Source organism: Vipera berus (genome assembly GCF_964194415.1).
Source record: "Vipera berus genome assembly, chromosome: 1".
In the NCBI taxonomy this organism is placed as follows: domain Eukaryota; kingdom Metazoa; phylum Chordata; class Lepidosauria; order Squamata; family Viperidae; genus Vipera; species Vipera berus.
Genome location: NC_138202.1, coordinates 237,983,585 through 237,996,243, shown reverse-complemented (window position 1 = coordinate 237,996,243; position 12,659 = coordinate 237,983,585). Strand labels below are relative to the sequence as shown.

Genomic DNA, 12,659 nt, shown 5'->3' with positions numbered 1-12,659 from the left:
GTCTAATAGCCTCCTTGATCTTCACCTCCTCTGGGTTCAAAATCAAAGCCTTTTCTTTTTCCTTTATTTCATTCTCCAGTTCTTTCCTTCTAGTTTCCACTGCACGTCTATGTCTATTATTCATATATATCAACACCCCTCTCATATAGGCCTTGCTAGCATCCCAAACCATATCCATAGAGGTACCCTTATTCATATTCATCTCAAAAAAATCCTTCATCCGCTGTTTGCATTCTTCCACATTTCTCTGATTTCTAAACAAATTCTCATTTACGCGCCATGAGCGTCTATCTCCTCTTTCCTTATCAATCTCCAACCACACTGGACTGTGATCAGAGATAATTCTTGCGCAGATTTTCACCTTTTTAGTTCTCAAAAGAAGATCATTAGTCAACAAAATAAAATCAATCCTCGAAAAAGATTGGTGTCTATCAGAATAAAATGTATAATCCTTCTCCCGCAAATGTCTCTCACGCCAAATATCTCGCAATTCCAGGTCATCCTTCATTTCAAAAAAAGATTTAGGCAGTCTAGCGTGACTTGGAATGCGTTTAAAGGCTCCAGCCTTATCCAACTGTACATCCATAACTCCATTCCAGTCCCCCATAAAAATAAAGGATTTATAATCCAACTGGGTAAGCTTTGTATGAAGTAAACTAAAAAAGTCAGCTTGTTGTTGATTTGGAGCATATAATCCAACTAAAAGCGTCTTTTTACCTTCAAACAACAGCTCGATCATAACATATCTTCCATGCTTATCTGCTTCAATTAGGTCCGCTGTTAAGGCACTTTTAACATAAACAACCACTCCATTTTTCTTATTCTCTGCAGAAGCAACAAATTGCGTACCCAGCCTCGAGTTCAATAAATACTTTTGATCCAAAACTCTAATATGCGTTTCTTGCAGGCATATAACATCTATCTTAAATTGTTTTAAATATTGAAAAACTTTCTTCCTCTTCTGCGGTGAGTTTAGTCCATTAACATTCCAGGTTAAAAATTTAGTTGCCATGTATATCCTCGAGAAGCTCTTGGACCACAGCTTTGATAGGACTGGTTACTTTAGGCCGTGCTCCTCCCACAGCTTGGCTATGAATGCGATGTGAAGAATATGAAGACTTTTGCTGATCTTGTTCTTTTATTTTCTTTGCTCGTTTTAAAGCAGCACGCGTCACTCTTTGCTCTCTAGGATCATCCAAAGAGATTGTAGCTTGATCTCCTCCAGCACCATTTTCCTCTGTTTCCTCCTCTTGTTGTTCTTCTTCTCCAGATCCCTTTCCAGCTTCCAGGAGCGTTAATGAGGTTGCTTTTAAGACATTATTGTAGAAATCACGTGCTTGTTTCACAGTAGTCAGCCTATACCTTTTACCTTCATACATCACCATCAGCCCCTCTGGAATCTCCCATCTGAACCTTATATCTCTTTGCTTGAGCTCTTGCACAAGAAATGTATAGTCCTTTCTTCCCCTTAAAATCCTTGGAGGAATTTCTTTTAAAACCAAGACTTCTTGTTCAGCAATCACAACCTTAGCATCATAGGCAGCTTGTATAACTTGATCTCTAATTTCTCTTTTTGCAAAATAAACCACCACATCTCTAGGCAACTTTCTCTGTCTGGCAATCCATGAATTCACCCGAAACACTTTATCCATAGCTGCTCTTATTTCAGATGCTGGCTGGTTCAATACCCCTTCGAGAGCCTCAGAGATCAGCTGCTTTAAATCTTCTTTAACATTCTCTTTTAAGCCTCTAATTCTGACAGCAAACTGCATCTGGTAATATTGGGCATGGCTTAACTCCCTTTCCAACTTGCCTCTTTCAATTTCATTCTCCCGTGCTTTTACTTCTAGTATAGCATTCCTTTGAGCCAAATCATCCACTTTTTCATCTAAATCTTCCACACATTCCGCCACTTTATGCACTGAAGTCAAAATGTCTACCTTCATCACGCTGTACTTCTGTTCCATCCTCTCTTCCATTCTTTCCTCAAATTTCTCCAATTTCTCCTCCATCTGTGCAAATTTATCAGCAATTGATTGATTAATTGATTCCAAAAGTACCTGGGCATGTTTATCCAAGGCATCTCGCAAATCCTTCGATGTCAGCACTTCAGGAGGGTGCAATGCCTGTAGTGATGATTGTTGCACCGGCGAGGATCCTCCACTCCGAAGAGTTTTAGAGGGAGGTTTAGCCGCCATCTTTTAATCCTCAATTATGACGCACTTTCAATTAAAGTTTAAAAAGTCCAACAAGTTAGAGAGTACAGTAAAATAGTCCTCTTCACCTTTTCCTCTTGTACCGCTCTGCCTGCTCCTTTAAATCATAGTCCTTTCATCAGGCAGGGCTGGTTCGCAGACGCCTGGCTCTGCTCCAGGAAGTTCGGAGCAGAGACGACGGCCAGCTGGGAGCAACCCAGGCTTCGGGGGAGTTCGATCCTTCAGCCGCCCAAGCTCAAAGCTCAGGCGGCCTCGGAGAACTCTACCCCTACCTGGGGCCTCACCCCCTCCTCTTCTCCCGAGGAGGGGGCTTCAATTTCGCCCGAACAGCTGATCGGCGCTGTTTCGGGCAAAAAAACAAACAGCTGAGCCGCGGGCAGCCAGGGGAGGCTGTCTTCAGCGCCGCGCCGCCAGCGGAAGTCGTTTGCCTTCAGTCTTTCCCTGGAGGATTAAATGGAGTATGCCGTTTTTTTATGGGTGTCGCATCACATGGCCGAAATATTCTAACTTTCGTTTTTTAATTGTTTTGATGATTTCCCATGGCTTTCCCTGGAGGCTTAGTCCTTGACTAAGACCAAATATAATTTTTGTTCTTGTCAATTGCAAATACAGTGAAGCCCAGTTTTAAAGGATGAATTGGGAAAAGAGGGGCATTTATTATTATCAAAAGTTCAGTGAATGGAAAAGTATGCACTGCAGCAATGCGGATGATGCAAATCATGTCAGTTATCTAATAACACTATTATCCAAATGATGCAAGCTGCAACAGAATATTGTGTGTTGCATGCAAAGTCTGTTGAATAATGGACGAGAAAAGCAAACTATCCCGACTTTATTTCCCAGTCAGGATACTGACAAGAAATAAGGACCTACATATATATATATATATATATATATATATATATATATATATATATATATATATATATATATATATATATATATATATATATATATATATATCCATATTTATTATTTATTAAACTTGGATGCTGCCCATCTTGCATGAGACAACTCTAGCTGGCTTACAGATGGTCAATTAAAATGCACTATAAAACATTAAAACGATAAATGAGGATCATAAATGTAACATTCAATTAAAATATTCACTCTTTCCCACGCTATACAAATGTAAGTAATGATCCAATGCCCAAGTACAAGGTTCTACTGGGAATAAATATTTTTATTATAATAATTATCATACCCTTTCAGCGTTCATTTCAATGCGGTCAGATGCAAAGCTTGAATTTTAATCAAATCTTCTGAATTGAAGATTGTTTTATGATTTGGTGCCCCTGCTCTACCCAATGATTAAAATGGAACAAATTCTGTATTGTGACTTGTTCTGTGCTAAAGTCCCTGTATTTTTCTAGGTTTATATCATTTAATCAACTTGGAATTAAAAAAAAAACGCTGTATGATTCAACAGGTGGTATCAAAACAATATATAGTAGTTCCTAATAGGATGGATTTTTTTTTATCAGAAACCAACTGCATAAGAGAACTTTGCAAATGAAATGCGGGGGGGGGGGGAACAAGGGAGACCCTGTCTGTGGTTAACTGGACAGCACTGTTGCAAAGAAAACACTGGGGTTTTCCCTCTACCTGAAACCCTCTTTGCAGATGAGCAATTCTCTCTGTAGGAAGAGAACAGTTATAAAACGGGTTGCTAGGCAAAGTTAAACCACACAATTCCATCCTTTTTCGGTGACTTTACTGAAAATCCAAATAGAAGAGAGAGAGAGAGAGAGAGAGAGAGAGAGAGAGAGAGAGAGAGAGAGAGAGAGAGAGAGAGAGAGAGAGAGAGAGAGAGAAGTCCCTACTTCCTTGCAACTCATTGGGGGGGGGGCTGAAGGAGGAAGAAAAGCAGGATATCATTTTAAAAAACACAATACAAGAAGTCTTGAATACCTACTACCACTCCCAGGATTCCCAGCCACCATAGCTCTATGGTGTATATCAGGGCTTTTCAACCACTGGTACGGGTACCACCTGTGGTACATTGTCACCTAGCAGGTGGTACGCAACCATCCTAGAAAAGTGGTAGCGGGGGAGGGGAATGAGCTGAACCAGTGGCAGCACCGCAGAAGCCTAAGCAAGAGATGGGTAGAGCTAGGCAACTGGTGGTACTCGAATGTTGCCATATCTTAAAAGTGGTAGAATGGGTGAAAAGGTTGAAAAGCCCTGGTGTATATAACCTCTACAACTCAGAGAATCCCCCATTCAGGACTCTGGGAGTTGTTTGCCATCACATTTGAAGAGCAACTAATTGGAAAAAAGGACTTACATATGCAGTATCCAAGGGACACCCATAAAAAAGTAAAGAAAAATCTTGTCATCTGTGAGTCTGCAGCAGGGGTCTCCAAACATGGCAACTTTAAGACTTGTGGACTTCAGCGGAGCTGGCTGGGGAATTCTGGGAGTTGAAGCCAACAAGTCTTAAAGTTGCCAGGTATGGAGACCCTGGACTACAGTAATGGGCAAATAATAGAACTGGACTATTTAGTTTACCTTCAGTCACCCTAGTCACTGACCGTAGATTCTACATAGAGCTAAATTTGTCCGTGGGCATATTTATAATAGCCAGTTACAGCTTCCCCCAAGTCAGCTGATTTACCCACTGTGATGTGCTAATTCCTGAAGCATGCAAGACATATCACAACACATTTCGATTTGTGTACACAATCCACAATGACCTTTTGAGTTTTGCTTCTTGTACTGCCAAGGATCGCAGCCTCTAGCAACTCTCCATTTGGTCTGGTAATAGCACAGAACAAAGCTGCTTTTCGGTGTCAGGGAAATGAAAAGTGGTATCTTTCAACTCTTCAAACTTCAAACAGAGTAACTTTAATTCCTTGTCATGGGAATTTAGTACTCTTAGACCAGACCACAGATAATGAATTATGTCACCCCAGAGCTTGGGTGGGGTGTTCTCTTTAGACAGAGGTGACATCATCGGTGTAATTTTCTGGCAATAAAGCAGAGCCAAAACTGTGCAGGCAGGCAGCAATAGGATCTCTTTGATCTCTTTAAAAACATGGGGTGTAAAAATGACACCAGTGCTATTATCAGTGACCAAACCTTTGCAGGGATTTGGAGGTGGGCAGAGGGAAGTGATGTTCTCAGATCCTTTGGAGCACTTCTAATATCTGCAAAAAAGATGAAGAAGAAGAAGAAGAGGAAGAAGAAGAAGAAGAGGAAGAAGAGGAAGAGGAAGAAGAGGAAGAAGAAGAAGAAGAAGAAGAAGAAGAAGAAGAAGAAGGAGAAGAAGGAGAAGAAGAAGAAGAAGAAGAAGAAGAAGAAGAAGAAGAAGAAGAAGAAGAAGAAGAAGAAGAAGAAGAAGAAGAAGAAGAAGAAGAAGAAGAAGAGGTGCAACGAATTCTTGTTTTAGATGAATGTGTCCAGCATCTTGCCTTTGGGACATCAAATTTTATTAGCTACTATTACGGAAGTGTCAGTCAGCAAATGGGAGACCTATAACAGAGTTCAATTCAGACAGGTTCACTCCTTGTTTGAGTCCTGAGTAACAGGACTCGGTTTGTGGGAAAGGTAGCTTTAAAAGTCCTTGAAGGAATTTATAATAGCTGGGGTTCGTTACGCTTTATTAAGCCACAGATATGAGTGATCAGCTTGTGCAAATCAGGTGTAACTGTTTCCCTTTAATGTTATATAATGTTTATGGCCACCCTCAGCACAATTGCTGATACCTTGATAAATTCCAAGATTTGGGAATACAGCCAAAATATACATGCTGACAATCTTGTGAATTTCAGTCTGAAGTATAGCATTAGTAAAAAGGTAAAGGTTCCCCCGCACATGCATGCTAATCGTTTCTGACTCTAGGGGCCGGTGCTCATCTCCGTTTCAAAGCCGAAGAGCCAGCGCTTGTCCGAGGACGTCTCCGTGGTCATGTGGCTGGCATGACTAGACGCCAAAGGCGCACGAAACGCTGTTACCTTCCCACTGTTGTGGTCCCTATTTTTCTACTTGCATTTTTACATGCTTTCGAACTGCTAGGTTGGCAGAAGCTGGGACGAGTAACAGGCGCTCACTCTGTTATGCTGAACTCGGGATTCGACCCACCAAACTGCTGACCTTCTGATCGACAAGCTCAGCGTCCTAACCCACTGAGCCACTGCATCCCTTATAGCATTAGTAGCATAAGCCTAAAGTTTGTAAATCAGGAGTTCCAGATCCTGAATTGCTGGTGCAAGAAGTAGGTGATTTTTAACCAACCCTTCTTAGATATTATCAGGTGTCTAGTATTCACTCAACAACATTTACCTGAAGAGATGAGTAATAGCAGTCAAAACTGTGTTCTTGAAAGACATATCTGATGAATACAGTACTGTTAAACTAGAATGGTGCACAAAAGCTAACTGGTCTATTTAAATAGCAATTGTGATGTATGTAACAAGAATACCATTTATTTATTTGGAAGATTTATTTATATCACAACTCCATTGTGATATATTGGAACTCCATACATAGAACTACAAAATCCCCAAATAATGCAAGTAATCCCTCAACTTATGACCACAGTTGAGTCCAAAATTTCTGTTGCTAAATGAGACATTTGTTTGAGTTTTACCTTTCTTGCCACAGTGGTGAAGTGAATCACTGCAGTTGTTCAGTTAGTAACACAGTTGTTAAGTGGTCTCCGCATTGACTTTGCTTGTTAAAGGTAAAGGTCAAGATTCCCCCGCACATGCGTGCTAGTCGTTTCCAACTCTAGGCGCCGGTGCTCATCTCCGTTTCAAAGAGAGTCGCAAAACGTGATCACGTGACCCTGGCACACTGCAAGCGTTGTAAATATGAACCAGTTGCCAAGTGTCTGAATTTTGGTCATGTGATCATGGGAATGCTCAATGGTCATAAGTGTGAAAAACCATCATATGTCATTTTTTTCAGGGCCATTTCAATTTTGAACGATATTAAACAAACTTCCTGTATTACAACTAAAACCACACCGTCTATTTTTTTAAAAAAATCTAAATCCTAACATTTCAACAACATAAGTTTGGGCCTCTTTATAACCTCCACCATCCAAAAGACAAGCTCGTCTCTTGTCCTGGCCCAATGCCAGGGGAAAAAAGGCAATATCTTGAAGCTTTCCTGAAGGCTAAAATGTTGGGGTGATCTCAATCTTTGGGGCAGGGGGAGGTTGCCACAAAGAGGGCAAGTACTACAATAGAAAAAGCAGTACTGCTCCTAGGCTTCATCAGATGACATTGCCTCAAATAGGAAACCCCATGGTATGGGCAGAAATAACTGGAGATAGGCCATCCCAGAAACCGATGCCCAATTGTTGGGAACTACAGAAGTTCCATTAATACCATGTGGAATGATTAGTTGATGTCTGTTATGAATGAGGACACACATCCTATCCTACCGGATATGCCTGCCCCACAGATCTGTTGGATGGTAACTCCCGGGATATTGAGTTAGCATACCTGTTTATTGGAAGCTGCTGTTCTGACAAGTATATACGTTGCTAAAAGAAGGCAGCAGGCCAGAGCTGGGTTGATTTTGTTCCCATTGTTCCCACATGAGCCATGGTGGTGCAGTGGTTAGAATGCAGCATTGCAGGCTACTTCTGCTGGCTGCTGGCTGCCTCCAATTCAACAGTTCAAGTGTCACCGGCTCAAGGTTGACTCAGCCTTCCATTCTTCTGAGGTCGGTAAAATGAGGACCCAGATTGTTGGGGACAATAGGCTAACTCTGTAAAACCAATTAGAGGGCTGTAAACCACTGTGAAGCGGTATATAAGTCCTTCATAGACAGCCAAAATGTTCCTTACAATTCATGAAAAACTGCTGTCTGAATGGTATTTTTTGCTTTTCCTTGCAGTCTCCTTCTCCTTCCCTTATGTGCCACATCTTTTTTTTAAAAAAAAAAGAAATCTGGAAGATTTCTGGGAGACTCTCAAGGCAAAGAGTGGGATATAAATACTTTAAACAAGGATACATAGCTTTCTTCAAGAAAGCCTTTCTTCCTTTTATGTGGTCACCCAATTCAGACAGTGTGATTCTGAGCAGTGTACAAAGGGGGGCGGGAATCAAACCCAACAAATATAAAAACATTGCACACCTTTAAACCTTAGTGAGCAATAAAATGGTGATCCGGACCGAAATATGCTTTAATTCCTCAAAGTGGGGGCACTACTCATTCTAAGTCAGCTTAAAGTCACATGTAAAACTGCACACAAAATAAACGTGGCACAATAAGATAACCATCTTTTATTGTTTGCCCCAAGAATCTGTAATTTAGAAATATATGACATTAAATTAAATTCAAATATGGAATTTAATTTGAATACTTTGTAAACCGCCCCGAGTCCTACGGGAAAAGGGCGGTATATAAATTCAATAAACTTAACTTAAATTTAAACTTAATTTCCCTATTAGAGTTAACAGTGGTCAATAAACACACCCTTGAGTTTATTTTTATTCCAGTCTTTCCCACTTCCCAGTTGTGGTGAGACTCTCTCTTCCAGAATTTTACTCTTTGCCCATACTGAATGTTATGGGAGTTAACACAAACTGGATACATTTACTGGAGTCTTCTTTAGAAATCTTAGATCATTTTCATACTATGTTTGGGATAGGCTGTCTGCGCCCTTTTTGAAACAGTCCTCCAGATCAGCTGCCAATCAGTTTTAAGTGAGTGACCCTGAATTTCAGTTCTAGGAGAGAATATTTCTCCACTCCATCCCACTCACATTTTTTGGCCCTACATCCTCCAGCTTTGTAAAAGAAAGAACTCAGATTCTTCCCTCTGTTCTAATTTTGTTGTCTTTTCCATATATGGGGATTCACAAGGAAGGAATTTTTTTAAAAAACCCTTTTTTATTAACCAACATCTGGTAAATCTTAATAATTCAGCGGATGCACTTTAGAGCACAGCACTGTGTTGATAACAGAAAAGCAACAAAGAATGCTACTATTTCATGATAATGTTGACTTAGTGTTAGAATAGTAATAACCAGTGCTTTTTTTGTAAAAGAAAAAGGTGCTGGAACTCACACATGTCATACAACCCGCCTTGCCTACCCTACAAGGTTCCATCCAAAAAAGGTGCCGGAACTCCGTTCTGAGCGTTCTATCTGGTTGCCCTCCGGGTGAGATTCAAGGTGATGACCTATAAAGCCCTAAATGGCTTGGGTTCGGGATATTTGAGGGAACACCTGCTGCCGGCATCAAGTTCCCTTCGTCCTGTGCGCTCCTACGGGGAGGGCCTTCTCAGGGTGCCGCCGGTAAAAGACTGCCGGCGGATAACACCCAGGGGGGGCCTTCTCTGTGGGTATGCCTGCCCTCTGGAACCAGCTGCCCGTGGAGCTTAGGACTGCCCCCAACCTCCATTCATTTCGCCGGGCCCTGAAGACCTGACTCTTTGAGCTTTCCGGCCCAGGCTGAGAGTTTTTAATTGGGGTTTTTATATTTTTTCAGGGATCAAATTTAATTATTTTTAATTGTTTTTTAATTTTTGTATTGTATTGATGTTTTTAAATACCTTGTAAACCGCCCTGAGTCCTATGGGAAAAGGGCGGTATATAAATCTAATAAACTTAAACTTAAACTATGAGAAAAAAAGCTCTGGTAATAATACTGAAGTGTAAACTTGCAGGCTAGAGATGATGTGATCCATATGCTGAAGACCGAGAAAATCAGACCTGAAATCCTGGAGGCGCACTATGGCTCTTCAGCCCCGGAGAACGTCCTCAGAATATTGCATAGAGATGCTCTCCTTTCCAAAGAGAAATCAGTGGGAGAAGATGTTTATGAAATGCCCATTTCAGAGGTAAGCACCTTTCAGGTTATCCCCGGGGGACACTGAAAATCAGAGGGCCTTTTCGAATGTTTTTCTTCAACTTGCATTCTGCTGTGTTTGCCCGAGATATTATTAAAGAGTATTAATATCACAAACTCTGAAAAGCAATTTTTAGCATGGCAACCCTGCTTCCAGGGAAGGCGTCCTACTGACACGTGCCATTTCATTTCTCAAGATTTCTCTAGCTCTGAAGTTGAAACTAGGATACTAGAATGTTAGCAACTTTACATTCCTCAACAGCCCAAGGCAACAGCAAGCAAACCACAGTGACATCTGCACGCTGTTATAGGAAGCCGGTTGAATCTGCTGCAGCAAGCAAGGCATTGATAGAACTTCTCTGTTGCACAGCTGTGTATAAATACCAAGCTGGCTTGGCTGAGGGCATCTGCGTGCTTATTTCCTGACATGATTATTTTCAGGATGTGCTCTTGTGATGCTTGTCAGTTTTCATTAGAGCAGCCGTGAAGAGGTTTCCTCACTTCTAGAATCTGATCAGATTCGTGAAATTGAAGCAACGGCTGAGAAATCATAAGCCAGGACTGGGGTGACCTAGGTTCCAGGTTCCTCCAAATGATTGGGGATGATGGAGCTTGCTGAATGCTTTGAAGACAGTCACTTTAGTCGTAAAGTAGAAATACAGTGAGATTCCTATGGATGCCTTCATGAGCAAGAGATTAATGTGCAAACTGTGTGAGTGAACATTTACTTCAAAGCTTGATGAGAATGTTCCCTTTCCTCCTCTTTTCTGCCCAACACCATGCCTCACCAGGCTCCAGACCTGGAAAACTCATTCCTCAAATAGCTCAGTGTAACCAACATGTGAACATCTTTCTTTGGTAGTTAGTTAGGACACCCAATAGAATGAGCATTTCCAAAGGCTGGCAGCTCAGAAAGTGTAATGGAGTCCATGTCTTTTCTGCATGACAAATTCCTTGTTGGGTAAATTAACCAAAGTCAGCCAGTGACCTATTTAACACTGTCCCTTTTATGTTTCAATAAACCAGCTGGACAGATTGGAAGAAAAGCAGAAGGAAACATATCGCCGCATGCTTGAGCAGCTTCTCTTGGCAGAAAAATGCCATCGCCGCACAGTTTACGAGCTGGAAAACGAGAAGCATAAACATACTGATTATATGAATAAAAGTGATGATTTTACCAATCTCTTAGAACAGGAGCGTGAACGGTGAGTTTCAAACACAAACACACTCTGTTGGATGAGATCTGCACTTCAAAAATTAATTTGATAGGAAGTGAGGTGCCGTTGCCCAGCTCTTTCTTTCTTTCTTTCTTTCTTTCTTTCTTTCTTTCTTTCTTTCTTTCTTTCTTTCTTTCTTTCTTTCTCTCTCTCTCTTTCTTTCTTTCTTTCTTTCTCTTTTTTTGCTGATCTATAGCATTCTAAAGGAAGATACGATTTAACGTTTCAAAAATATTTTTTAATACAGATGGTCCTCGACTTATGATCACAGTTGAGCCCAAAATTTCCGTGGCTAAGCAAGGAAGTTATTGAGTTTTGTTGCATTTTACAACCTTTTTGCCGCAATTGTTAAGTGAATCACTGCAGTCATTCAGTGAATCATGTGGTCATTGTTGACCACATGACCCCAGAACACTGCAACGGTCATAAATATGAGCCAGTTGCCAAGTGTCCAAATTTTAATCACAAGACCGTGGGGATGCTGCAACGGTCGTTTGAAAAACAGTCATAAGACACTTTTTTCAGTGCCATCCTATCTTCAAATGAATGGTTATATGTCAAGTTAAACAGGCAAAAATAATACTATTATGACTCATTATTAAAGGAATTGCCATAAGAGTTTAATGAGAGAGTTCCTAATATTTGTATTTATACTTTGAGGACATACCTACTCTGTCCTTTTCATTGACCTTATTAAACTGCTTAGCTTTCAAGCCAAAAAAAGGCCAGCCAAATACTGCTGCCACTGATTTTTAATTATATATATATTTATACAACAAATCATAATTTCCCCAGTGAATTGGAAGACGTATTGGATGAAAATTACCAACAGCTATTAGAAATCCCTAATCCCTATCAGAATTGCAATGTTAAGAGATTTCTACGAATGGGCAATCATAATTTATCTAGCTATGATGTATATAAAGCCAACTCACATGGTTGAAATTGCAAATCCAGAACGTAGGATTAAATTTAATAGTTAACTCCATAAATTTATGAAGCAAACAAAGCCATCAACTCTGTTTCATTGTTGAACCAAATGTTTGCAAATGCCCAGTTTTGCAAAATTTTAATTGAAAGAATCAAATATAAAAGGCAATTGTGTGTTTTGTATGTGAAGTGTACTTTACGTTGGGATACCTTTTGGCTTCATTTTTAGGTATACAGGTACTATATTTGAGCTGCATAAATTTGGATGACCACTAGATGGAAGTAAAGGACTGCTTTTCTATACTGGTTTCTCTCTCTCTCTCTCTCTCTCTCACACACACACACACACACACACACACACACACACACACACACACAAACCTCCCATCTACTGGTTCTAAACCATGATTCAGCATCATGAAAATGACTAGAAGCTGGTTTCTGGTTCCCACTCTCCCACTCTCCTTCCCTGATATAGCTGCAAACTA

At 40.6% G+C, this 12,659-nt stretch overlaps 1 protein-coding gene across 3 annotated transcripts in view; it reads left to right on the top strand.

Moving 5' to 3' along the window:
• FILIP1 (filamin A interacting protein 1) overlaps window positions 1-12,659 on the top strand; it is a 96,812-nt gene that overhangs the window by 51,431 nt on the left and 32,722 nt on the right. For all 3 annotated transcript variants that reach the window (XM_081314656.1, XM_081314657.1, XM_081314655.1), the window contains exons 3-4: window positions 9,843-10,016; window positions 11,051-11,229. In XM_081314656.1, coding sequence (XP_081170782.1) covers window positions 9,843-10,016; window positions 11,051-11,229 — 353 coding nt within the window. The remainder of the gene's footprint in view (window positions 1-9,842; window positions 10,017-11,050; window positions 11,230-12,659) is intronic.